This window comes from Microcebus murinus, chromosome 16 (assembly GCF_040939455.1).
Source record: "Microcebus murinus isolate Inina chromosome 16, M.murinus_Inina_mat1.0, whole genome shotgun sequence".
Lineage (NCBI taxonomy): Eukaryota > Metazoa > Chordata > Mammalia > Primates > Cheirogaleidae > Microcebus > Microcebus murinus.
In genome coordinates this window covers 33,471,816-33,496,157 of record NC_134119.1, presented here as the reverse complement: position 1 = coordinate 33,496,157, position 24,342 = coordinate 33,471,816, and the positions used below count along the sequence as shown (strand labels likewise).

The window sequence follows — 24,342 nt, the reverse complement described above, 5'->3', positions numbered from 1 at the left end:
AGTTTGAAACCAGCCTGAGCAAGAGCGAGACCCCGTCTCTACTAAAAATAGAAAGAAATTAATTCGCCAACTAAAAATATATATAGAAAAAATTAGCTGGGCATGGTGGCACATGCTTTGTAGTCCCAGCTACTCAGGAAGCTGAGGCACTAGGATCGCTTGAGCCTAGGAGTTTGAGGTTGTTGTGAGCTACGCTGATGCCATGGCACTCTAGCCTGGGCAATAGAGTGAGACTCTGTTTCAAAAAAAAAACAACCAAACGAAAAACCAAGCATAGTGGCGAATGCCTGTAGTCCCAGCTACTCGCTGGTCTGAGCCAGTAGGATTGTTTGAGCCCAAGAGCTTGAGGTTGCTTTGAGCTAGGCTGACACCATGGCACTCTAACCCAGGTAACGGAGTGAGACTCTGTCTCAAAAAAAAACAAACAACAACAACAAAAAAATTTGAAAAAAAATTTATTTGAAGTATAGTTAGTGATACCTAAAAGATTTAAATAGAGAGATAATAATTTTTTTAAAAAAATGTAACACTGACGTAGTATTTATTATGTGCCAGGCACTGTTCTTAAATCTGTTACATGTATTTAAACTTTTCATTCTCAGGGACAACCCAGTGAAGTGGTACCATTATTATCCCATGGAAAAATTAAGTCATTTGCTTGAGGTCAAGTAACTAGTAAGTTGCAGAGCCAGCATACTCATTAAAGCATTCCTTATAAGGCAAATGGTGGAAACAGCCAAAGTGCCAATAATACAAGTTAACAAAATTGTGTGGAAAACTGTACAATCAAAAAATTATGTTAATTGGTTATTTAAGGAAATGAGAAAATTCTCATGTTAGTGAAAAACAGACATAAAGCTATATAATATGATCCCAGTTTTGTGAAATACATATGCATAAGCAAAGAAGAAGGATGTCTTGCTAGTAGTTACATCTTTGGCTGGTAGTATCACAATGATGTTTTCATATTCTATTTTTTCCTAATTTTCTATGATAAGCATAAATTAATTTTATAATTATTTTAAACTATTAAAATATTCTACTTACCAGTAGACCACATTCCAGACAATTTATCCATCTCCCCCCACATTTAAGTTTTGGAGAAATGGTGTATTCCCTAGCTTTGGATGAAACATATTAACAGTGCTATTGCCAGATGCTGTTGGTGTTCTTTCTTTTTTTTTTTTTTTTTTTTTTTTTGAGACAGAGTCTCGCTTTGTTGCCCAGGCTAGAGTGAGTGCCGTGGCGTCAGCCTAGCTCACAGCAACCTCAAACTCCTGGGCTCGAGCGATCCTTCTGCCTCAGCCTCCCTGGTAGCTGGGACTACAGGCATGTGCCACCATGCCCGGCTAATTTTTTATATATATATCAGTTGGCCAATTGATTTCTTTCTATTTATAGTAGAGACGGGGTCTCGCTCTTGCTCAGGCTGGTTTTGAACTCCTGACCTTGAGCAATCCGCCCGCCTCGGCCTCCCAAGAGCTAGGATTACAGGCGTGAGCCACAGCGCCCGGCCTGGTGTTCTTTCTTACAGCCTGACTTAAGTCACATTTGTCCTAATTCTTATCTAGCATGTGGATACATTAACACTTACCCACACACTCTCCATCACATGGAACAACCTAGTAAAATTCTTATAAAACTTCAGATTTATGAGCATTTATGAATATTAAAAATGAAATTATTATTCAAATGAGATTATTTACTCTAATTACCTTTAATTTATGAAGATAATTTTAACTTAATTTATAACCTGATAACTCATATGAAGATTTCAGGACTTCTTTCTTCCTTGATCTTTTTGGGACTATGTGGTCCTGCTCCATCCATACCCATGTTTGTCTCTCACCTCCTCTTCTCCATTCCTACCCCAGCTCAGTACTTCACCGCTGATCCAAGTCAGCAGTAGGAATTCATTATAAAACCATGCAAGAAGGCTTAAGAGAAATCAACAACATAATTTGAGTTGGAAATTTTTCTGAAAGTAGACTTAACGGTCTCCACATTTATGTAGATTGCTGCATTTATTAGACCGAGATACATCATTCTGAGATGGGAAGACTAATGTTCATAACGTAAAAACACTCTGTAAACATAGCCGTTTCCTCCCACTGCCTGAAATGAAGATAGCAAAAACTGGAAGAATGAAAAAATAATTGTTTTTTTCTTGGGCCGCTTTGGAGTGGTTATAAGATAATCCTTATCAGCCATAAATCCAACGTAAATGCAAAAATACAGACAGGAATGAAGTAGCATATGGCTACGAGTTCCAAGTCTTGAGTTTTCTAAGGCATGGCTGGCGTTTCTTCTAGCCACCAACTTCAAAGCAGGCTCTATTGTTATCCAGGAAAGGAGACTTAGTTTTATCAGCTTTACTAATATTTCTTTTTCTGTTGTTTCTTTGAAAGCACCATCTGATGAAAATGTATGACACTGAATGTGGGGTTTTTTTCTTTGTTCTTTGAGGGATAATATATATACAATAAAGTGTGCTAATTCAAGTAGACAGCTTGATAAATTTTTTATATACTTACTCTCTTGACTCAGAGTTGTTATCTTTTTAGCTCTCAGGCCTGACAACCAATGTTGTGGACATTGTTTTGGCTCATCACTTTGGTCAGGTAAGTGCCTGTTCAGCTAGGCAAGCTGTGTTTATTGGCTTGCATGCGAATCCTTATTTTACCTCAGGAAAGTAGGGTGCCTTAGAATTTACCTGATCCTAGCAGAAAATACTTCCTGTGCAGGCTGAGATGCATGTAGTCCTGGAAAGGCCACTCTTATGGGAGAAGCATTAACTCTGTGCCACATGGCTCTTGACATTTGGAGAGAGGAGAGAAGATAGCGTCTCTCTCCACCTGTTCCTGTAAGTAGCATGCCATCTGTTAGTGTTTGACAACATCACGTGCCTCTCCAAACATCTTTAGAGCCATGAGGAGGTCTGGGAAAGGTATCACAGAAATAGAAATTTCATGCCGGGTGTGGTGGCTCACGCTTGTAATGCTAGCACTCTGGGAGGCCAACGTGGGCAGATAGTTTGAGACCAGCCTGAGTAAGAGCGAGACCCCATCTCTACCAAAAATAGAAAAAATTAGCTGGGTATAGTGGCTCATGCCTATAGTCCCAGCTACTCGGGAGACTGAGGCAGAAGGATCATTTGAGCCCAGGAGTTAGAGGTTGCTGTGAGCTAGGCTGACGCCACAGTACTATAGCTGGAGCAACAGAGTGAGACTCTGTCTCAAAAAAAAGAAAAAGAAAGAAATTTCAGGGGAAAAAAGAAACCAGGAAATGTTAGTCCTAAAAGAACCTTAGAAGCCGGGCGTGGTGGCTCACGCCTATAATCCTAGCACTTTGGGAGGCCGAGGCGGGCGGATTGCTCAAGGTCAGGAGTTCGAAACCAGCCTGAGCGAGACCCTGTCTCTACCAAAAATAGAAATAAATTAATTGACCAACTAAAAATATATATACAAAAAATTAGCCGGGCCTGGTGGTGCATGCCTGTAGTCCCAGCTACTCGGGAGGCTGAGGCAGGAGGATGCTTGAGCCCAGGAGTTTGAGGTTGCTGTGAGCGAGGCTGATGCCACGGCACTCACTCTAGCCTGGGCAACAAAGTGAGACTCTGTCTCAAAAAAAAAAAAAAAAAAGAACCTTAGAGATTATCTTGTTCAGTCTGCATGGATTTTTTTTTTTACTGATGAGGAAACTGAATTCTACAGAGAAAGTTACAGTTTTCATATAAATAATTATTGAGTGGTGGAGGAGACTCAACTGCGTTGGGGAACCCAGGTCCTCTTTCCAAAAGGAAATGTAGGGTGGGTGACCTCTAAAGGAGTGATCAAATAAGTGAGTAATGGGATCAGAGCTGTGAGGCGTTTTGAGTAGGGAGAGGAGCACAGCATGAATAGGGTTCATAGGTGCTCAGTTGCAGTCTGCATGGTTAATTTTCTATATCATCTGAAGGAACATGGTAGGTGGAGAGAAAACTAGCATTTACTGAGTACTCATTATTTATGATAAGTACTTTATTTATTTATTTATTTAAGACAGAGTCTCACTTTGTTGCCCAGGCTTGAGTGAGTGCTGTGGCATCAGCCTAGCTCACAGCAACCTCAAACTCCTGGGCTCAAGCAATCCTTTGCCTCAGCCTCCCAAGTAGCTGGGACTACAGGCATGTGCCAACATGTCTGGCTAATTTTTATATAAATATTTTTAGTTGGTCAATTAATTTCTTTCTATTTTTAGTAGAGATGGTGTCTCACTCTTGCTCAGGCTGGTTTTGAACTCCTGACCTCAAGTGATCCACCCGCCTGGGCCTCCCAGAGTGCTAGGATTATTAGGCATGAGCCACCACGCCCAGTCTGATTAAGTACTTTAGATGCACAAACTCAGTTATTTTTTCACATGGTTCTATCACAGCTCGATTTTCAGACAGGGAACCTGAGGGTGAGAGAGGCAATGTAACTTGCCACTGCTATCCACATAGTAAGTGGTGGGGCTAACATTTGAATCCAGGTCAGGCCAACTCCAAAGCCCATAGTCTTTTTTTTATTTGGTTATTTTTTTTTTTTTAATGCAACAGACTGGCTTAATAAGGTTATGTTTTTATAAGAGTTACAAATTCATATATGTTTTAGAGTAGTTCTGTAGGGCTTATTATAAAGAATCTGCCACCCACCCCATTTTCTGCTTCTTAGAGACAACCACTCTAATTCTTCTGATTCTTTTGGGTTTTGCCTCCATGGTGCTCTCTCCCAAACTCAGGTGTAACTTACATACACTGTAGTGCACAAATGGTAAGTGTATATCAACTGCCATTTACCTATGTATACTCCCATGTAACCATTGCCCAAATCATGATATAGAGCATTTCCCTCACTCCACAAAGGTTTCTTCTTGTCCTTTCCTATTCACCAATCCTGCACCCCAAACCAGGTATTCACTATTATGTTACCTCTATAGTTTACTTTTCCCTATTTTTGAACTTCACCTAAATGGAATCATACAGCGTACACTTGTCTAGGTCTGGCTTCTTTTGCTCAACATACTATCTTTGGGATTCATCCATGTTATTCCATGTGTCAGGAGTTCCTTCTTTCTTGTTACTGTGTAGCAGCTGTCCATGTATTAATATACCACAAATTATTTTCCTGTGAATGAACATATGAATTGTTTTCAGGGTTCTTCTTTTTTACTCTTATGAATAAAGCTGCAGTGTACTTTCTTATACCTGTCTTTTTGGATATATGGACTAAATTCTTTTTGCCTCCATCTCTGTAAAGATGCATGTTTTTCTACTTGTTAATTTTTCATTTGTAGGCATTATCTGTTGGCTTTCCATTATGGCAGGTGATATCTCTCTCCCTCTCTTCCACACACACACACAAACATACACACACCCCTTGTCTCCATGACACACATTTGTATTTTCCACTACCCTTATCTTCCCAATATAACATAATTTGTGTTAGATCAAATTCTACCATTTGGCCGGGCGAGGTTGCTCACGCCTGTAATCCTAGCACTCTGGGAGGCCAAGGCAGGCAGATTGCTCGAAGTCAGGAATTCGAAACCAGCCTGAGCAAGAGTGAGACCCCTGTCTCTACTCTAAATAGAAAGAAATTAATTGGCCAACTAATATACATAGAAAAATTTAGCCGGGCATTGTGGCACATGCCTGTAGTCCCAGCAACTCGGGAGGCTAAGGCAGCAGGATTGCTTGAGCCCAGCAGTTTGAGGTTGCTGTGAGGCTGACACCACGACACTCACTCAAGCCTGAGCAACAAAGTGAGACTCTGTCTCAAAAAAAAAAAAAAAATTCTATCATTTGTAGTAGTATATATATATATATAAATAAATGTTATTCAGGGCCATGACTACTTTTCTATACAATATTTTGTGTTCTCTTGAGTTAATAGTTGTCCTATTTTTATTTTTGTTTGTATTGCTTGCTGTTCTACATATTATCAACATTTCAGACTCCCTCCCCTATTAATATAAATCAACTTGTTGAGTATATTCAAGTACATCAGGTATTCTGTCATTTTCATCTTCTTGAAGAATTCTCTCCCATGGCATTCTCCCTTGCTTTAGTCTGGACTGGTTTGTTAACTATATAAATGAGCCAACGATGGCCTCTGTGGATTGGTTCCTAGGTGGTTTATGTCTTTACTACAGACTATTAGCTCAAAAGCCCTCCAGCTCCAAAATTAAATTTTTACACATACAATTCTTTTTTAAAATAGCCCTGGCTATGCAGTGGCTCATGTCTGTAATCCTAGCACTCTGGGAGTCCCAGGCGGGTGGATCCTTTGAGCTGAAGGAGTTCCACACCAGCTTGAGCAAGAGCGAGAGAACCGTCTCTACTAAACATAGAAAGAACTTACTTGGACCGCTAAAAATATATAGAAAAAATTAGGCGGGCATGGTGGCGCATGCCTATAGTCCCAGCTATTCAGGAGCATGAGGCAGAAGGATTGCTTGAGCCCAGGAGTTTTAGGTTGCTGTGAGCTAGGCTGATGCCACAGCACTCTAGCCAAGGTAACAGAGTGAGACTCTATCTCAAAAAAATAAATAAATAAAATAGCCCAAACAAGCATATTTTAGCCATTTAGAGCCTGCCTGGTTTACATATCCAGCAACGATTCACATCTGCTGGCCACTGATAATATAGAGCCTTCTAGTTATAAGACCCCAAGCTACTATGATTTTGCAGAGTTTTTGGACCCAGAGACTCTGTAAGTCCAGCCTGGGTAACATAGTGAAGACCCCCATCTATAAAATTAGAATAATAAAATAAAATCTCACACAAATAAGGAAACCATGGTTCAGAATGGTTAGGTGGCCTAACCACAGCTAGTACTTTCCACAGCTAGTACTTTAATCCATAATGGGTTCTTTGATGCCCTCATCTGATACAGAATATGCCCACCAAACCAGTCTGGTGCAAATAAAAAAGGTTTTAGCCATTCAGCGTGCCAGTACATCAGTAGCTCCAAGGCTGTGCCCTATTTCCTATCATGGGCAGCAAAGTTTTGCTTTTGACATTGAAAATGCAAAACCACCTATAATCCCAGCTACTTGGGAGGTTGAGTGAGGCAAGAGAGTCAATTGAGCCCAGGAGTTTGAGGCTGCAGTAAGCTATGATCGTGCCACTGTACTCCAGCCTGGATGACAGAGTGAGACCATGTCTCAAAAAGAAAAAAAGATGGACTTGTTCTGCAGCTCAGAAAGTTTACCTATGTCTTCTTTCAATTCTCTAGGAAGAGTTGCGGGCTAAGCTGGACCTGATTCAGACCTACAGACTGCATATTGCCCAAGATATCAACCAAGACAACCTGCAACTCTTCCTGGATTCCTATAATGGGTACAGTTGTTTCCTATTCCTTCACTTAAATGCAGAAAGGTCTAAAAAGATAATTGGCATTTACAGGAGATGGGAAGGGGTGATAAACTATTCCCATTGGTGTATGATGGGGGATTGCTTTAGTTTTGTTTCACCACAGAAGTGATAGGGCTTTAAGACATATGAAAACAGCCTTCAGAAAGAATAAGTGAATTAAAAGCAGTTTCAGGCATGTTCAAATACGAGTTGTAGTTTTTTTGTTGTTTTTTTTTTTGAGACAGTGTCTCACTTTGTTGCCCAGGCTAGAGTGAGTCCTGTGGCATCACCCTAGCTCACAGCAACCTAAAACTCCTGGGCTCAAGCAATCCTCCTGCCTCAGCCTCCCAAGCAGCTGGGACTACAGACATGTACCACCATGCCCAGCTAATTTTTTCTATATATATTAGTTGGCCAATTAATTTCTTTCTAATTAGAGACGGGGTCTCGCTCTTGCTCAGGCTGGTTTTGAACTCCTGACCTTGAGCAATCCACCTGCCTCCGCCTCCCAGAGTGCTAGGATTACAGGCGTGAACCACCACACCCGGCCAGTTGTAGTTTTAAGAAGTTTTCAGACAGCAGGTACTTAAATTATGTACACAGAAACACACAGATAAATGGAGGGAGCATAGGAAATGCATATAGGGAAGACAAAGGAGAGAAGTCATAGGCCTTGATTTTTAATTTGTCTTTGCTGGTATCTTGTCATCAGCCAGAAGTAACAGATGGACACCAGTAAATTATCTTGTATTTGTGTATTCCAAAACTTAACTGTCACATTCCCCCAGTCACTGAGAGAGAATGCTAAATCTTATCTTGGGACCAGCTTCTCCAAGGTAAAATTGTTAGCTCCTTCTAAGTTCCTGCGAACATGGATAAAGATTGAGGAAATTAATCAGCTGTAACTTACACAAAATTGTGCAGCCAGTTATACAGTGAGGAGCAAAGCCAGACTTTGACCCTTGTCTCTCCGTCTATTTCCTCTGTATAACAGAGTCTCCCTGTTTTTAGTTGAAATCAGAAAGATTAAGTTCTGTGCTAAACTCTGTTAGTTACAAGGAAAACACCACCACCACCACCAAAAAAAGTATAAGTCATACCCTTCTTGTAGGAATTTATCCCTAGAAACTAGGTGGAAAATTAAACACTTGGGACTTGAGGACTTCAGCAGCATTACTGTTGAGTTTTGATATCGTCTCCTTTTGTGAAATAGTCTCCCACAGAGTCCCCCAGGATTGAGCCAGGAGCCTGGTTCCTGCTCTGGACCACTCAGGATGCCATGAAGTGGCTGCTCGAGGACAAGCACACAGGGCCCTTCCCTCCTCAGGCGTGAAGGAAAGATAGTTTCCACATTCCTTGATACATCTTGCTGATTCTGACCAGGAAGTCACCTGAGTTGCTGTGATTTTACCTGAAAAGAACATCACTTCTCCTTTGTTTTTCTAGACGCAGAGACCTGGGGATTAAAAGACCCACTGTGGGCCGAAATGATAACAAATTAAAAACATTAAAGTAAGTCCCTCGGTTTGATCACCGAATTGCTAAATATCTTTCATAGACTAATCCAGTGCTTAGTGGAGTTTATATGCCTGTTTGCTGAGTGACTCCTCTAATTTTGCCTTTCCCTAGGTGTTCAACTTTGCTGGTGGTAGGGGACAATTCACCTGCAGTTGAGGCTGTGGTAAGTATGTCCTGATGTTGTGAAGATGAATGAGATTCAGATGTAATAAACTGTATGTAGCACACTGCTGACACACTGGAAACAGTTGGTAAACACTAGTTTTTGTTATTTCTGATTGCATATGTCAGGCTTTGCTCTTTATTCAGTTTGGAAAATTAATTCCTCATCATTCACTAGGTTTCATCACATGGAATCAGTATTGCCTTGATTGCTTTGTGTGGTGCAATTCACTTTGTGGAAATAGTATAACTAATCAGCATTTACTTATTGTCATATTTCTGGCAGCCTCAGCCTTCAATGTGAAATAGGTTACCACCATGACTCTACCTCCTTCTCAAGGACACAGCACATTGATAAAAATGATTTATGCTTATTATAGAAAAAAATATGAAAAAAATTAAAAATAGGATGGGGGTAAGTTATTATCCTATTACCCAAAGATAAACTATTATCTTTTGCTTTAACATAAACCCGATTATATTAAATAAACAAGATTTTGGGGCCCGGTGTGGTGGCACACGCCTGTAATCCTAACACTCTGGGAGGCCGAGGCAGGAGGATTGCTTGAGGCCAGGAGTTCAGAACCAGGTCTTGGCAACATAGTGAGACCCCCTTTGTAAAAAAAATTTTTTTTTTTTTTTTTGAGACAGAGTCTTGCTTTGTTGCCCAGGCTAGAGTGAGTGCCGTGGCGTTAGCCTAGCTCACAGCAACCTCAAACTCCTGGGCTCAAGCAATCCTTCTGCCTCAGCCTCCTGAGTAGCTGGGACTACAGGCATGCGCCACCATGCCCGGCTAATTTTATATATATATTAGTTGGCCAATTAATTTCTTTCTATTTATAGTAGAGACGGGGTCTTGCTCTTGCTCAGGCTGGTTTCGAACTCCTGACCTCGAGCAATCCGCCCGCCTCGGCCTCCCAGAGTGCTAGGATTACAGGCTTGAGCCACCGCACCCGGCCTGTAAAAAAAATTTTTAAATGAGCTGGCCATGGTGGCATACGCCTGTAGTCCCAGCACTAAGGAGGCTGAGGTAGGAGTATCACTTAAACTGAGAAGTTTGAGGTTACAGTGAGCTATAATCAGGCCACTGCACTCTAGCCTGGGTGACAGAACAAGACCTTGTCTCAAAAAATAATAATAATGTTGCTACTCAACATCCTTATAAAATCTTTGACTGAATCTTTGATGATTTCCTTGGGATGGGTTTCCAGAAGTGGAATTAATGTATCTAAAATTCTTGTATAAGTTTTTAATACATTTTGTCAGATTCCTTTCCAGGAAGGATATAGTGGTATATTGCCACTAGCACTATATGAAATTGTCTATTTTACTGTACTGTGTCCACTGGAATTTTTTTTTTTTTTTTTTTGAGTTGGAGGCTCACTTTATCACCCAGGCTGGAGTGCAGTGGCATCATCATAGCTCACTGCAACCTGAAACTCCTGGGCTGAAGTGATCCTGCCTCAGCCTCATGAGTAGCTGGGACTACAGACATGCGCCATCACGTGGCTATTTTTTTCTAATTCTTATTTTTTGTAGAGATGGGGTCTCGCTATTTTGCTCAGGCTGGTCTTTATCTCCTGGTCTTAAGCGATCCTCTGTCCTCGACTTCCTAAAGTGGTAGGATTACAAGCATGAGCCACCATGCCCAGCCTGAAGTTGGCAGTTTTTCATATGTCTGTTACGTCTTTCCCACAGCATATATAACTTAACTAAATATCTGTGTGAAATTACTTCATTTTCTTTGGCTGCCTTCACTTCTGCCCTATATGGAGTAGAATATTGAGGAGTGAAGCTGTTTGGAAATGGAGTCTAATAAATAGAGGTGAGTAGGTTTGTACGGCAGGGAGCATGTTTATAGATTGAAATAGATATAAAGATAGAATATATTCATGTCTCCCTGCATTGCCCTGTAAAACATTCTGTGTCTGATATAAAATACATGGCATGGCTTACACACAGAGGCAAATAACCCTAAATCCCAACCCTTTTAAGTAAAATTCCTCAAAGGTGATAAGGTTACAGGGGTGATCCCAATTTGTCAAGAAGAAGCTTTGTAAAGGGGTCAGTCCTTTCAGGCTAAAAAGATGGGAAATACATGCTACAAAAATATCTATTAAAAATGGTTTTTAAGCCGGGCGAGGTGGCTCACGCCTGTAATCCTAGCACTCTGGGAGGCTGAGGCGGGCGGATTGCTCGAGGTCAGGAGTTCGAAACCAGCCTGAGCAAGAGCAAGACCCCGTCTCTACTATAAATAGAAAGAAATTAATTGGCCAACTAATATATATATAAAATTAGCCGGGCATGGTGGCGCATGCCTGTAGTCCCAGCTACTCGGGAGGCTGAGGCAGAAGGATTGCTTGAGCCCAGGAGTTTGAGGTTGCTGTGAGCTAGGCTGATGCCACAGCACTCACTCTAGCCTGGTCAACAAGCGAGACTCTGTCTCAAAAAAAAAAAAAAAATGGTTTTTAATAAACATATTTACTTAAAACAGGAAAATAGGATTGTTTTTAGAAAATACCCTTAATCAGAATTCCCTTATTATACAAAGTATTTCCGTGAATCTTAGGTCCAAAGTTATTTGCCTATTTTAAATTGCATAGACTTAAAGCAACATATTAGCAATTATTTTTCAAGACTATGTAATATAGCCATATAGATAAGTTCTCTTCCTTTTTCTGATTTCCACACCCTCAGTGTTTACCTGAGAAGAACCCATCTGTGCCGTAGAATAGATACTTTCTTTACACAGTCTAACCTAGCTCCTCTGCCAGAGCATTTTATCCACAAGTTGGTAGAGATTAAGAGGAAAGGAAGAGCAAGAAGATAATTCACAAAGTTCTAGTCACTGTTGCTAGCTGTTCTTGCTCACTTATTAATTTAACATCATTTTTTCACCATCTATTTGCTCAGTGCTATGGAGAATATAAAAATAAAGTGGAATCTCTGTATTCAGGGAGCTGGGGAAGGGGTAGACATATTAAAAACCACAAATTATGGTTGGGTTACTAGATATCAAGACTTATTATAATGTTATAGAAATTACAAAGTGAATGAAGGAAACTATGATTTATTATGTTAAATCCAGACTTGGGAGCTCATTCTTCTAGAAAATATTTGTAGTATATCTACTATGTTCTAAGCACTGTGTCAGACAGGGATCCAGTTTTCAATTCCTACTTTTTAGAGTTAATGCACATTCTATAGTAACTGGTACATTTGTTTATCACTGCCTGCATTTTCCTTTGTATATAGCAAATCAAAACTCTGATTTGGTGATCCTGGCCTTTAGATTATCCCCTCATTTTAGAAGAGTTTGTATACATGCCCACCCAGTGGATTTGCTCTGCAATCCCCAGAGCAAATGTTCAGCTCTAATAGTGGTTCTTGCCTCGGTAATTTTAATAACTCCTCAACTGGCTCGCTGCCTCTGCAGCCTGTCATATAGCCACTGCTGTCCTAAAGCAACTCAAATCTGTTACCTCAGACACCGTGTGTGGCCTCCTGACTTCCACAGTTAGCTCCAGCCTGCCCCCAGCCTCGCCCCTCAGTGCACCCTAGCCTCACAGCTGCCTCTGTGGCGTTTGCTTCCCGCCTCCTGGGTCTTTGCTTATGCTTGCCCCCCAACTCTGGAAGCCTTCAAGCACCTACCTCTTCTCTCCATCCATCTGTAGAAATCCTACTCATCATTCAGCTCAGTTGTGAAATTTTTGAAGTGGTTTCATTTTGCTTTGTATTACATGTTTTCACCACACTGGATTCCAAACTCCTAGCACAGGTTTGCTTGTTTGTTTGTTTTGAGACAGAGTCTCACTCTGTTGCCCCAGCTAGAGTGCCATGGTATCTAAAACTGCTGGGCTCAAGCAATCCTATTGCCTCAGCCTCCCAAGTAGCTGGGATTACAGGCATGCACCATCATGCCAGGCTAAGTTTTTCTATATATTTTTAGTTGGCCAATTAATTTATGTCTATTTTTAGTAGAGACAAGGTCTCGCTCTTGCTCAGGCTGGTTTCGAACTCCTGACCTTGAGTGATCCTCTCGCATCAGCCTCCCAGAGTGCTAGGATTACAGGTGTGAGCCACCACGCCCATCCCCTAGCACAGGTTTTCTTGGCAAGCAGGCAAAAGGAGAGATCTGGTTGATCAAATTAGCTCTAAAACATTGCCGGACACAGAGATTATCCCTCAAAACATTTTCTTTGAGGTCCCTGCCTTCATGGATAGAAGAGTACAAGATACCAGATACGTAAATGCACGGGGTTATAGTAATAGTTCTTCGTTACAATGGCTGCTGTGAGAAAAAATCAAAAGAGTTCAACTTTAGACTTGGATAGCCAAAGACCTGGAAGCAGAAAAGAGATAGGATAGAAGGAACAGGAACCTCACTGCCCTAGGAGCCTGGGAGAGGGGTGAGAAGGGAGGTGGGGTGGGTGCCTGGGGCTCAGTCTTCATGGCCTGTTGTGCTGGGAAGCCATCAACAGAGCCCAGCAGGAGAGGGCCACCGCTTAGTTCACTTGTTAATGAAGTAAGGTAACTGCCTTCGTGTTATGTAGCTACCCAGTAGGAAGAATTGGATTGAGCATGTAATTCTTTACAGACTCTACTTATACTAGATTCAGAAAGTGAAATTAGCCAGTTTTTAGATCTACTCAGAAATATCAGATATGAAGTACATCATATGTCTCCCACTATGTATTTTGGTAATCTCTTTGGCTGGTTCAGCCATTCTCTGTCTGAGTTGTTGATCTTGCAAGATCATTCTCATGCCAAGCTGTTTCTTATTTTTCTAGCAATTTATAAAATTGCTTTCTCCTGTTTTTAAATTTTAGGTTGAATGCAATTCCCGCCTGAACCCTGTAAATACAAGTTTGCTAAAGGTAATGTGTCATCTTCCCTCACTTGAAACCATTGGCAAGGAAATTCTACAGGCTTCCCAATTACCATGTTTTCTGGAATAGTTGCCCAGAAAAAAGCAAAGCTTCTCTCTTTATGATTTTCTCATTGTTCTTTTTTTTTTTTTTTTAAACAAGTTCTTGCTTTGTTGCCCAGGCTAGAGTGCAATGGCATCATCATAGCTCACTGCAACCTCGAACTCCTGGGCTCAAGCAATCCTCCTACTTTAGCCTCCTCAGTAGCAGAGACTACACATGTGCCTCCACACTGGGCTGATTTTTCTGTCTTTTTTAGAGAGGAGTCTTGCTATGTTGCCCCGACTGGTACTGAACTCCTCAAGTGATCCTCTCGTCTCAGCCTCCCAAAATGCTAGGATCACAGGTTTGAGCCACCAAACCTGGCCTCATCCTCTTTTTTGAAAATGTTTCCTCCTGTACATATTCTCATTATAGAACACTGGAAAATAAAGAAAAACATAAAGAATAAAACAAATTTAAATTATCCCTACTCCTACCACCCAAAGGTAACCTGTGGTAAAATATCACTTTTTTTTCCCTATACATTCTTATATCATTTAAATCAGAGGGTATTTACAGCCCTGTATTTGTCTTCTTCAACTTTATGACATAACATTTTCCATGTAATTAAAAACTTCATAAGCATTATGTAATGTGAGAATTAAGATAATGGATGGAAATTCTTTACATGCTATAAATCCTGCTATATTGGTAAGGAAGCTTCCAATAACATTTCTAATGATGAGGGTTGATGAATTTTCTTTCTCTTAGGGCAACTAGAGAACCACTTTGGACTAAATTTCTAGGTAGTATCAAGTGTCTCAAAGGGGGGGTATACTCTTTGAGTATACCTCAGGCAAAAGTTTCAACCTTGCATTGTCTCAATTTGGCTTTTCGTAGAGCCTCTACTAAAATGTTTAGGTAGCTGACCTCCTTGTTTGAATTTGGACTACTGTAGATTTAAATGCTGATCTTATGTTGTATACTGCTATGTTTTCACTATGAAGACCTCTGCCTTCTTCCCTTTCTCTTTGAAATGCAATGGAAAAGGAAGTGCTATCACCAGAAGCAGCCCATAGTTCCTAGAAATATAAGATTAATGCTCTAACATGACCAAATTCAAAAAGTCCTGGATGCCAGGCAATTAATGGGCTAGTCTAAAATAGGAATTTTTTTTTTTTTTTTTTGAGACAGAGTCTCGCTTTCTTGCCCAGGCTAGAGTGAGTGCCATGGCATCAGCCCAGCTCGCAGCAACCTCAAACTCCTGGGCTCAAGCGATCCTACTGCCTCAGCCTCCCAAGTAGCTAGGACTACAGGCATGTGCTACCATGCCCAGCTAATTTTTTCTATATATATATATTAGTTGGCCAATTAATTTCTTTCTATTTATAGTAGAGTCGGGGTCTCTCTCTTGCTTAGGCTGGTTTCAAACTCCTGACCTCAAGGAATCCACCCACCTCGGTTTCCCAGAGTGCTGGGATTATAGGCGTGAGCCACTATGCCCAGCCTAAAATAGGAATTAAATAAAAAAGTTTGTGGTTCCAACTTGGTTTTTCATTTAACGTTTGAATCGGTATTTGTAAGCAAAAACCAAGTTCTACAATAGCCATAAACATGGTAATTTCTGGGCAAAAATGCTCATCTACAACAGCATGGAATAAAGTGGATAACTCCTATGGCAGATTGAACTGATTCTCAAACTATCTGATGGGTATCAGTCTTTGAAATAGTTTATCCCAATATTCTCTTTCTGTATATGAGAACTATTTCATGGTTATATATTATAATCATGTTTTAACTCCTAAACTTCATGAAAATACAGCCTGTGACTGTTTGGTCTATTATATTAATATAATTGTCAGGTTCAGTGTTCTTTTCTAATCTTTTTTTTTTTTTTTGGAGACAGAGTCTCACTCTCTTGCATGGGCTACAGTGCTGTGGCATCAGCCTGGTTCACAGCAACCTCCAACTCCTGGGCTCAAGCAATCCTCCTGCCTCAGCCTCCTGGGTAGCTGGGACTACAGGCACGTGCCACCAAGCCTGGCTAACTTTTTCTTTTTTTAGTTGTTTGGCTAATTTCTTTGTATTTATAGTAGAGATGGGGTCTTGGTCTTGCTCAGGCTGGTCTCCAACTGCTGATCTTGAGTGATCCTCCCGCCTTAGCCTTCTAGAGTGCTAGGATTACAGGTGGGAGCCACCGTGCCTGACCTTCTTTCTAATCTTATGCATAGAATTTTCAAGGGATGTACTTTGTTAATCTCAAACTTGTAAGTCTTCTTTGTCATTCTTTTATTCTCAGTAAGTCCCTCCTCAAAGAAAGTGTTAATGACAGTTAATTGAAACCATGAAGTTCATGTCCGTTTTAAAAAAATGACAGGCTGGAAAGGATATGCTCTGAGCAGAGAGTATATAGCAACTGGGAAGAAGAGGGTGAGCTTGTATTTGGCCATCATGTCCTAGAAACACTGTTTTCTGCAAAATTTATCACCTGGGACCTTGTTAGAAATGCCAGTTCTTTTTTTTTTTTTAATATTTTAAAACTTATTCCTTTTTTAAATTTTATTTTTATTCTCATCTATATTTTTCGAATCTCACCACTATTCTAATAAGGGAGAAATGCAAGTTCTTGAACCCTACCCCAGACCTATTGAATCAGAATCTCTAGGACAAGAATCCAAGAATCTGAGTTTTAACAATTTCTCTGGGTAATTCCAATGCACACTAATTGAAGCTCTAGCCTAGCGATCCTTGCACAGGTGAGAATAATCAGTTATAAAGGTTTATGAGGCTGGGCCGGATGCGGGCTGACAGCAGTAATCTTAGCACTCTCAGAGGCTGAGGCAGTGGGATCGATTGAGGCCAGATGTTTGAGACCAGCCCCAGCCAACAGCAAGATCCTGTCTCTACAGAAAATAGGAAACTTAGCCAGGCGTCGTGGCACATGCCTGTATTCCCAGCTACTCAGGAGGCTGAGGCAGGAGGATCCCTTGAGCCCAGGAGTTTGAGGTTGCAGTGACTTATGATGACACAGCTGTACTCCAGCCAGGGTGACAGAGCAAGATTCTGTCTCAAAAAAAAAAAAGTTTATGAAGTGAAAAGTAGCCTCACAAATTCAGCTGTAAGAAGAAAGTGGCTGACTAAGCAAGGTGGCTGAATCAGCATCAGCTCCTCATTGAAGAACTCCCCTTCCTCATGGAGTGAAGATAATGTAGAGTTGAGGGGAACTTAAAAGACACGATGCCCCAGTTGTCAGGGTCAGACTGTTTGAGGACTCTGAAAGTAACATTCTTCAGGCAAAGTCAGAAGCATGGTTGAAGGCAGTGGTTAACTTCACCAACACCTCAACAGAAAATTTCCACCATGGGCCTGAAAGTCAGGCCTTGCAGTTTATTGATAAATAAACCTTAAATAACGCTTTTGGATTTGCATCCAAGGTCATTGCTAGGGTCCAGGTTTATGTATAGGAGAGCAGTGAGGACATGCAAACTGGGATGCACTTAAACATTAAGGAATCTGAAACTCGATTGTGTCCTATGGGACAGGGCTTGACATAGTCATAGCATGTTGCTTACGTGTAAGTCCCAACTGACTGACATGTTTTTCCTCTTCTAGATGGCAGACTGTGGGGGACTGCCTCAAGTAGTTCAGGTAAGGAGATGTTTTTTGAAGCGCCTGTTGGATCCTGTATCTCTGCCTATGCAAAAATTAATGCCTGCTTATTTTGTCCCCACAGCCTGGGAAGCTCACCGAGGCCTTCAAATACTTTTTACAGGGAATGGGCTACAGTGAGTAGCACACAACGTTTCTAACAAAGATTTATAAATAATAGGCCAGGTGCGGTGGCTCACACCTGTAATCCTAGCACTCCAGGAGGCCCCAAGGTGGGCAGATCCGTCAAGGTCAGGTGTTCAAAAACAGCCTGAGCAAGAGGGAGACCCTGACTCTGCTAAAAATAGGAAGAAATTAATTGGCCAACTAAAACTACATAGAGACCGGGTGCGGTGGCTCACGCCTGTAATTCTAGCACTCTGGGAGGCCGAGGTGGGCGCATTGTTCGAGGTCAGGAGTTCTAAACCAGCCTGAGCAAGAGTGAGACCCCGACTCTACTATAAATAGAAAGAAATTAATTGGCCAACTAATATATATATAGAAAAAATTAGGCCGGGCGCGGTGGCTCACGCCTGTAATCCTAGCTCTTGGGAGGCCGAGGCGGGTGGATTGCTCAAGGTCAGGAGTTCAAAAACCAGCCTGAGCAAGAGCGAGACCCCGTCTCTACTATAAATAGAAAGAAATTAATTGGCCAACTGATATATATATATAAAAAAAAAAAAATTAGCCGGGCATGGTGGCACATGCCTGTAGTCCCAGCTACTTGGGAGGCTGAGGCAGAAGGATTGCTCGAGCCCAGGAGTTTGAGGTTGCTGTGAGCTAGGCTGACACCATGGCACTCAATCTAGTCTGGGCAACAAAGTGAGGCTCTGTCTCAAAAAAAAAAAAAAAAAAATAGATTGATGAATAATGGCAGTCAGTTTGACATCTGGGAGGCCACAATTCTTAGGACATAACCTATGCTAGAGAAAGTAGAAACCAGGATGTTTATGGAGCATTCATTTGCGCATAGATGTAATGTGCTAACACTTATTAAGCACTTACCTTGTGTCAGGTACTATATATTCTTAACCTAAGAGGTAAGTTCTCCTATTAGTCCCATTTTATAGAAGAGGAAACTGAGGATCAGAGAGGCTAATTACATTTCCCAAGGTAACAGTTTAGCTACAGAGCATGATTCAAACCAAGGCAGTCTGACTCTATTGTAACCACTGAAGCTTAGGCTATCCTAGCAGCAATTTGTGTTTGAACTCAGCTGTTTAATAACTCCTGGCCTAGAGAAACAAGATGGAGACTCCAGAAGGAAAGAGTGGTGTCCTTGGTTTAATCTGTTCCACTATAGAACATAAAGTTGCGGAGTATTTTAGAGCGAGTGCAAGGATATGACCATATCATATGCTGTTGTCCTGGTCTCTCGTATTGTGAGACCCCAAGCTTTCTCATTTGTCATAGAATTATCTATGCTTGGTCTTTTATTGGAGTTTTAAGAAAAACCTTTACACCCAGGTACAGAGCTCTTTACCCAGTACGGTGATTTTCTCCTGTCTTTGGTATCAATGTGGATAATGGCCATTTGTGAGCCACTTGGTCAGCTGCTCTGGGCAGCTGGCCCCTGGGTGCAGCCCTGTACCTGCCAGGCAGACCATGTATGTCTTGTCTCAAGTGGCTGTGTCATCCCCGTCTGTGAGCTGCTACCAACCGAGCCCACACCCACAGCCCCCAGGCTTGCTGGGAGGAGCAGAACTCCCTCTACTAGTCCATTGTCATCCCTTTCCTAGGAAATAGGTGATCTTCCAGCCCCTTTATGATCAAACGCAGATGACTGTTTATAGTGGAGGGGAAAATAATTGCCTTTGTCTAGTTGAGAGACGTAACCTCTGAGATGTTATTGAAATATCTATCAGCCTCACCTTCTTTCTGGAACCTTACAATAAAAATTGATCCCTGGCTTAGAGTATTCTGTCAGTGTCTACTGGGCAGCTGAGGTTGCCACTTAGCACTCTCTGGTCACTAACCTGGCTCTTCCTGTGTCCATCCTGCTTCCAGTTCCATATGTGCAGCTCAGTCACCTGAGCACCGAGTCAGGTACCTTCCTCTGTGCTGGCCCCACACCCTGCCTCCCAGCCACGCTCTCCTGGCTGCATTGGCTGCCTGCAGCATGTCCGCGGTTTTCCTGTGCAGTGAGAGCCCGATAGAACGTGGCTCGTTATGCCCCAAGGGGTTTAGCCTATAGTTCCAGCCCCGGTCCCCAGGAGGAAGAAAGGATCTGGTTGTAAGGGCCAGGCCTTCTCTTGTGACCCTAATCCAGGGTCATAATAGCAGCTGAAGCTTAACAGACAGGGCCCCCCTTCCACTACCGCCTACTGACCCTAGTATTAATCCCCAGCCACAGGCAGGAATGGAAGGGCAGCCTTGACTCTAAATGGGAGTGTCAGAGACTGTGCCCAGAGAACTCTGGCACCTTTGACCCCAGCATTGAAATGACAGCTGTGGGAGTGGCTGGTGCCTCAGGAGGATATGCCATGTAAAGCCCTGTCCCATCCAAGCTGGAAGGACCTTAGGGTCAAGCAGTGGCATAACACGAGTCTGAGGTCAACACCTAACCCCAGAGCTCTTCCTTCCCAGCAACCTATGCCTCATCCCTGTGTAGAAGTCAGCTCCAGGTGTAGCTTCCCTCCCCTCCACCCACACCTGCCTACGTGTCTCCTCGCCCTCCTCCCCAGGTAGTCAGGGTAGCCTGTGGACACGGATGGTAGTCTTGTTGTATCGGGCTTGCACTGTGTCTGTGAAACACTTTCATACTTGTGTGGTTTGTCTGTCTTTTCTTTGGTGTAGTCTTGCATGCACTGTAGGTTTTGATTACCTGTTTGGGTTCCTAAAGCCTCCTTCATAATCACTGTGTGAATGGCGTGGGCATAGCTAAGAGGCTAGATTCTGTCTGGACTTAGGGGTTTTGCCACTCACCTAGAGCTAATAATGCAAAATGGGGATGGCTGTATTTTGTCCTGGGTGTCATTGTAAATGGGTTGGAGAGGCTACACACAAAACCTCTGGTGAAACTTCTAGATTAGCTGAGCATAACCAGGGCTCCCTTTTCTAGTCTTCTTGCTTCTTTGTTCCAGTACCATCTGTCAGCATGACCCGGCTGGCCAGATCACGAATCCACTCAACCTCAAGTAGCATGGGCTCTGGAGAAAGTCACTTCAGCCGGTCTGTCACCAGCCATCAGTCAGATGGAATTCAAGAATCTCATGAGTGCCCTGATGTCCTGGAAAGACACCCGACGATGGCGGTGTCCTGCTAAGCAGATGCTCCTCCCCTGGACCATACAAGTCCACCCTTCTTCAAATGACTACTCCTTAATGTAACATTACATCCAGTAAACCGGCCTCTACTATCTTTAACTCATGTATGGCCACTGAACCTCTCTCTAGTAGCCTGGATTTATCATTCTTCATGTCTGCCCACCCCCTTTTTTGTATATATTAAGAACCACTTCCATGCCATGACTATAACATTCCAACATTGTTAGCTGATCCAATCTCCATATCTTCTCTCGCCAGCTTTTTCCTATGCTCCCCAACCATGTATCAGATGAGATCCTTTGATCCCAACTCTGTGTGTATGCAAGCACGCGTGTCTGAGTTTGTGTGTGCATAATTGTGTGATTTTAGATATGCTTTCTTGTAGCGCTAATGCAAACAAAAAAAGACATTTTTTAGCATCATCCATGATGTCTTTTTGTTTTTTCTTGAGACAGAGTCTCACTTTGTGGCCCAGGCTAGAGTGAGTGCCGTGGCATCAGCCTAGCTCACAGCAACTTCAAACTCCTGGGCTCAAGCAATCCTACTGCCTCAGCCCGAGTAGCTGGGACTACAGTCATGTGCCACCATGCCTGGCTAATTTTTTCTATATATATTAGTTGGCCAATTAATTTCTTTCTATTTATAGTAGAGTCGGGTTTTCACTCTTGCTCACGCTGGTTTAGAACTCCTGACCTTGAGCGATCCTCCCGCCTCGGCTTCCCAAAGTGCTAGGATTACAGGCGTGAGCCACTGTGCCCAGCCCCATTGATTTTTTTTTTTTTCTTTTTTAACTTTCCTCTTCTACTGGATTAGATTTTTTTTTTTTTTTTTTTTTTTTTTTTTTTTTTTTTGAGACAGAGTCTCGCTTTCTTGCCTAGGCTAGAGTGAGTGCCATGGCATCAGCCTAGCTCACAGCAACCTCAAACTCCTGGGCTCAAGCAATCCTACTGCCTCAGCCTCCCGAGTTGCTGGGACTACAGGCACGAGCCACCATGCCCGGCTAATTTTTTATATATATATATTAGTTGGCCAATTGATTTCTTTCTATTTTTTATAGTAGAGACGGGGTCTCGCTCAGGCTGGGTTTGAACTCCTGACCTTGAGCAATCCGCCCACCTCGGCCTCCCAGAGTGCTAGGATTACAAGCGTGAGCCACCGCGCCCGGCCTCCCATTGATGTTTTTAAGGGAAATATGCAGAACAGATTTCTAGATTGGTTCCAAATTGGTCAACGTGATTTGCAAAGTGACGTCAGGAGAGAACAGCTCTGAGGAATGTGGAAGATCATGACTGCTAAGACCCTTGACTGATTGTGACCAACTGGAGAAGGTACCTGTTCATAAGGAGCCAGCCAGGGTGGCCATCCGCCCCCTCTGTCCAGATGAATTCATAAATACTATTCTATAAATTCAAGGGAGGGAGACAGTCTATTTCATACAAGAAACCCATGAATGATGAGGTTCTGATACAACAGAATTTTTTCCAAGGAGCAAGTGTGGTTTAATTACTGGACTCTCTTAGCACAGGAAGACAGAAAACAAAATGCCAGGCCTCGGCTCTGCAAGAGCAAAACTGCTGTTGCCACAGTGTCGGATACCACTTACCAGACATCCATATGTCCACAAGAAGTGCCTCCCAAGTCTGTGATGGGGAGAGTGAAGTAAGCCTTGATTTCAGCAGACTTAATGGAAGCTAAATTTAATTAACATAGTACCCATTTCTCAGAAAGATTCTTAATCCTATGAAGTCCCTTTTGTAGGAGGAAAGAGACCCACCTGTAAGGGCAGCCCTGTCCAGGTAAAACTTTTCAGCTTCCTGTCTACTATTATGTGAAGGGTCACAGCCAGCCAGAAAGTATTGCTGGAGGAGGGTGAAAGCCATGGAGACCAACTGCCACGCAGCCAGAGCCCAGTTCTTGGAAGCATTGCGATGTAAGCTCAGGGTTATACGGTTCCAAATCTCGGAAAGGGGCTTTTCAGACTCATTGTTTGCTTTCTGCTGAGATAAGGAATATATCACTCTGCCAGAGTATGACTTTTTACAGATTGTTAATAAAGCTGTATATGTCTCATTGTTACCTGATTGCTGGTGTTATTTCTCTCAAGCTACTCATTGGGTTCAGGCAGGACCAAGTTACTAAATGCTGGTTCTGTGCTGAGCATGTTCACATGTGATCACTTCCCCCCCCCAGTGACACTGTCCATTTATAGGGAGGAAATGAAGCCTCAGGATCAATCATTTGCCCAAGGTTCTACAGCCAATAAGGCCAGCAAGGACTGAATCCCAGTTCCATCTGACATGTCTGTATTTCCCTCAATGCAGACATTGTGAGAAGCCCAACAGTGCTGTGTGTGATGAAGGAAGAGAAGCTGAGGTCTTGGCAAGGTGCTGCACACCTCAGCTCTGCCATCTCTACGGGATTGCTGAGTCCTGCCTATCCTTTAATAATCTACAGCCAGTTGTCTGGGATCCTCTAGGAGACCAGCCTGTATTTCTTCAGAAATGGCTATATCTGTACCAAGAATAATTTCAGGAAGCCACTGTCTCAGATCAGTTTTGAGTGATACAGAGACTAGTGCTACCCTAAGTACAAGCAGGTCGCTGCATCCATGGGAGGTACTTGCAAAATGACATGGAGCCTGCCCGTTCTGGTACGGAATGGGGGTGCTGAATGCTTTCCCTGCCCTGAGTGGCTGCTACCACCCATTCTAACATCCTGATTAGAAATTACCTGCACAGTTACTCTACTCTGGCTCCTTCAGCTCTACCTACCACATGCCTGCATAGTTAAATATCAAACCAGCCTTCCCCAGGAGCAAGGGAGAGAGCCTGGCAGGAACCCTGAGACCTAAACAGGAGTGTGCTGTAGCTGGAAAGACACCAGAAAAGGCTGCATTGTCTGAGCTGGAGAGAGGAGCCGTCTCCACGTAACGGGCCATTCTGTGTTAAACAGCATCTGTATCCGGGCCGGTGGCTCAAACCTGTAATCCTAGCACTTTGGGAGGCCGAGGCGGGAGGATTGCTCCAGGTCACGGGTTCGAAACCAGCCTGAGCAAGAGTGAGACCCCCGTCTCTACTAAAAATGGAAAGAAATTAATTGACCAACTAAAAAAATGTATATATACAAAAAACAAACAAAAACTAGCCGGGCATGGTGCTGCATGCCTGTAGTCCCAGTTACTTGGGTAGCTGAGGCAGCAGGATTGCTTGAGCTGAGGAGATTGAGGTTGCTGTCAGCTAGGCTGACGCCATGGCACTCAGTCTACCCTGGGCAACAAAGTGAGAGACAGTCTCAGAAAGAAAGAGAGAGAGAGAGAAGAGAGGAGAGAGAGGAGAGGAGAGAGGAGAGAAAGAGAGAAAGAGAGAAAGAGAGAAAGAAAGAGAGAGAGAGAGAAAGAGAGAAAGAGAAAGAGAGAAAGAAAGAAAGAAAGAAAGAAAGAAAAAGAAAGAAAGAAAGAAAGAAA

At 42.6% G+C, this 24,342-nt stretch overlaps 1 protein-coding gene across 5 annotated transcripts in view; it reads left to right on the top strand.

The window, feature by feature from the left end:
- The window catches only part of NDRG3 (NDRG family member 3), a 138,436-nt gene extending 117,435 nt beyond the window's left edge, over positions 1–21,001 (top strand). For all 5 annotated transcript variants that reach the window (XM_076011102.1, XM_076011103.1, XM_076011100.1 and 2 more), the window contains 8 exons: positions 2,565–2,621; positions 7,257–7,360; positions 8,822–8,887; positions 9,005–9,056; positions 13,885–13,932; positions 17,578–17,613; positions 17,699–17,750; positions 20,697–21,001. In XM_076011102.1, the coding sequence (XP_075867217.1) occupies positions 2,565–2,621; positions 7,257–7,360; positions 8,822–8,887; positions 9,005–9,056; positions 13,885–13,932; positions 17,578–17,613; positions 17,699–17,750; positions 20,697–20,878 (597 nt within the window). In that variant the 3' untranslated portion in view covers positions 20,879–21,001. The remainder of the gene's footprint in view (positions 1–2,564; positions 2,622–7,256; positions 7,361–8,821; positions 8,888–9,004; positions 9,057–13,884; positions 13,933–17,577; positions 17,614–17,698; positions 17,751–20,696) is intronic.
- Positions 21,002–24,342: the final 3,341 nt, after the last annotated feature.